Genomic DNA, 3,117 nt, shown 5'->3' on the forward strand with positions numbered 1-3,117 from the left:
GAGCCACTTATCAGAGGTTGGTCAACCATGTCTTGGCTGATCAGATAGGGAAAACAGTAGAAGCATATGTGGATGACATGGTTGTGAAGAGTAGAAGGGCTGAAGATCATCCTTCAGATCTTTTGAAAGTCTTCAACACTTTGGCAAAATTTCAAATGAAGTGGAACCCAAATAAATGCGCATTTGGAGTAAGCTCCGAAAAATTCCTTGGCTTCCTTGTCACTAGTAGAGGAATCGAAGCGAACCCAGAGAAGGTAGATGCCATACTTCAGATGGAGCCTCCAAAGTCTCCGAAGGAGGTTCAGAGATTAACGGGAAGAGCAGCAGCACTTGGGAGATTCCTTGCTAGGTCACGAGATTGGTGTAGACCCTTCTTCCAGGCCTTGAAAAAAGCCAAGGAATTTCATTGGACTGAAGAATGTCAGGAGGCATTCGAGGGCTTGAAAGAATACCTCAGACATCCTCCCCTACTGACATGTCCAAAAGAATGAGAGGTATTGTACTTATACCTTGCTACGATAGATCATGCAGTAAGTGCAGTTCTTATCCTAGAAGAAGATAAAGTACAGAAGCTAGTATATTATGTCAGTAAGGTCATGGTGGATGCTGAGACTCACTATACTGAAGCAGAGAAGTTTGCTTTAGCCTTGGTTACTGCTGCTCAAAAATTAAGGCCCTACTTCCAAGCCCATACCATAGTAGTTCTTACTGATCAACCATTGAAGAACATACTTCAGAAGCCGGATACATCGGGAAGATTGATAAAGTGGTCTATTGAGTTGAGTGAGTTTGACATTCAGTACAAACCAAGACAGGCGATTAAGGCTAAAGTCTTAGTAGATTTTGTTGTTGAATGTCTTCGACCAACCTTAGTAACACCGACCGAAGAGGACTACCCTAAGTGGAATCTTTTCGTTGATGGTTCTTCTAATCAAGAGGGTAGCGGAGCTGGAGTACTCCTCTTCCGTCTGGGGGGCATATGTATTGAACATGCTCTTCATCTTCACTGCAAAGCGTCAAATAACGAAGCAAAATATGAAGTAGTACTAGCTGGATTGAGATTGGCTGTCGAACTTGAAGTCAAAAATTTAATGATCAACAGTGACTCTCAGCTAGTGACTGAACAGATGTAGGGGGACTATGAGGCGAAAGGCCCAAACATGGTCAAGTACTTAGCTGCGGTAAAGAAATTACTGGCTAAGATTCCCAATGTAGAGATCAATTGAATACCCAGGGAAGAAAATGCAAAAGCATATGTTCTTGCTCGATTAGCTTCAGCCTGTTCAGCCAAAGGGCCTATTTCAGTCAGAATTGAAGTACTTCCTCAATCAAGTATTTTGGCTAAACTAGAAGTTGCTCAGGTTGAAGCTGAACCGAGCTAGAAGGACCAGATCAAAGAATTCCTACTTGAAGGAAAACTTTCGAAAGATAGGAATGAAGCGAAGAGTCTCAGGAAAAGGGCAGCAAGATATACTTTGATCGATGGAGAGTTATACCGAAGGTTCTTCACACTTCCATACTTACGATGTTTGGCACCTAGAGAAGCTGATTATACCCTAAGGGAAGTGCATGAAGGAATTTGTGGAAGTCACATAGGAAGAAGAACATTGAGTTATCAGGTGCTACGTTGTGGATACTACTCGCCTATGATGGTATCAGATGCCAAAAAACTTGTTCAAAAATGTGATAAGTGTCAAAGGCATTCCAACGTACCTCACATTCCTCCTAGTCAGATGGTGCCCATTCAGAGTTCTTGTCCATTTGCTCAGTGGGGTACAGATCTTCTTGGTCCATTCCTTTCAGCATCGGGTCAAAGGGCATATTTGATAGTAGCCATGGACTATTTCACTAAGTGGGTAGAAGTGGAGCCACTAGAAACTATCTCTGAGAATAAAGTAATAGATTTTATCTGGAGAACCATTGTATGTAGATATGGGATACCAAGGGCCCTTATTGTTGATAACGGTAGACACCCATAAGCTATTTGAAGACTTGGGGGTCGATCTCAGAGTCACTTCGGTAAGCCACCCATAAGCTAATGGGCAAGCCGAAGTGACAAACCGAGTGATCCTACAAGGATTGAAGACAAGGCTAGATACTGCCAAAGGAAGATGGGTTGAAGAACTACCAAGTGTGCTATGGTCCTACCGAACAATAGCACGAACGTCTACCGAAGAAACACCTTTCTCCGTGGCATTTGGCTCTGAAGCTGTGATACCTATAGAAATTGGAATCCCAACTACAAGGATCATTAACTTCAATATCCAAGAGAATAATGAGGCACTTCTGAACAATTTAGACCTGGTTGAGGAAGCTAGAGAAGAGGCTCGATTCAGAACAGTTGTGTATAAGCAAAGGACAACCTGGTATTATAACTGAAGGGTCAAAGAAAGAAAGTTCACCCCAGGGGACCTTGTCCTAAGAAAGAAGGAAGCAGTAGGAAAGCACCCCGAAAAGCTAGGGGAGACATGGGATGGACCTTACAAAGTAATGGAAGCATTCAAGGAAGGGACTTATCGGATTAAAGATCCAGAAAACCCTAGGAAGAAGATGCGTCCATGGAATGCTGATAACTTACGTAGATATTTTATTTAGTTGAACAATAATTGTTTAAAGAGTGATTATTTCTTAATTAGCTTAATAAAACAACAGTTCAGAAGTTGTCGCATAAATTCTCCAAATGGGTCCCTTCGGCCCAAAAACTTAGAAAAATTTCTAAGTCTCAAAATAAGACCACTTGGGTCCACTTAGACCCTTCGGTCCAATCAGGCCACTTCGGCCCAAACCTTAGAAAAATTTTCTAAGTCTCAAAATTAGGGCCCTTCGGCCCATTAGACCCTTCGGTCCAATCAGGCCACTGCAGCCCAAAACTTAGAAAAATTTCTAAGTCTCAAAATAAGACCACTTCGGCCCTCTTAGACCCTTCGGTCCAATCAGGCCACTTCGGCCCTTAGACCCTTCGGTCCAATCAGGCCACTTCGGCCCAAAGCTTAGAAAATTTTTTGAGACTCAAAATAGACCGCTTTGGCCAAGAAGAGCACTTCGACCAAGAAGGCCACTTCAGCCAAAATGGATGCTTCAGCTGAAGAGGTCTCAAAATTGTTTTGAGAACGAAGG

At 42.8% G+C, this 3,117-nt stretch overlaps 1 protein-coding gene across 1 annotated transcript; it reads left to right on the forward strand.

The window, feature by feature from the left end:
• The first annotated feature begins 596 nt into the window (after window positions 1-596).
• On the forward strand, window positions 597-1,979 carry LOC119979856. Its single transcript, XM_038822480.1, has 3 exons — window positions 597-1,129; window positions 1,235-1,332; window positions 1,414-1,979. The coding sequence occupies exons 1-3, from the start codon at window positions 597-599 to the stop codon at window positions 1,977-1,979; spliced, it is 1,197 nt and encodes a 398-aa protein (XP_038678408.1).
• Window positions 1,980-3,117: the final 1,138 nt, after the last annotated feature.

Source organism: Tripterygium wilfordii, chromosome 15 (genome assembly GCF_013401445.1).
Source record: "Tripterygium wilfordii isolate XIE 37 chromosome 15, ASM1340144v1, whole genome shotgun sequence".
Classification (NCBI taxonomy): Eukaryota; Viridiplantae; Streptophyta; class Magnoliopsida; order Celastrales; family Celastraceae; genus Tripterygium; species Tripterygium wilfordii.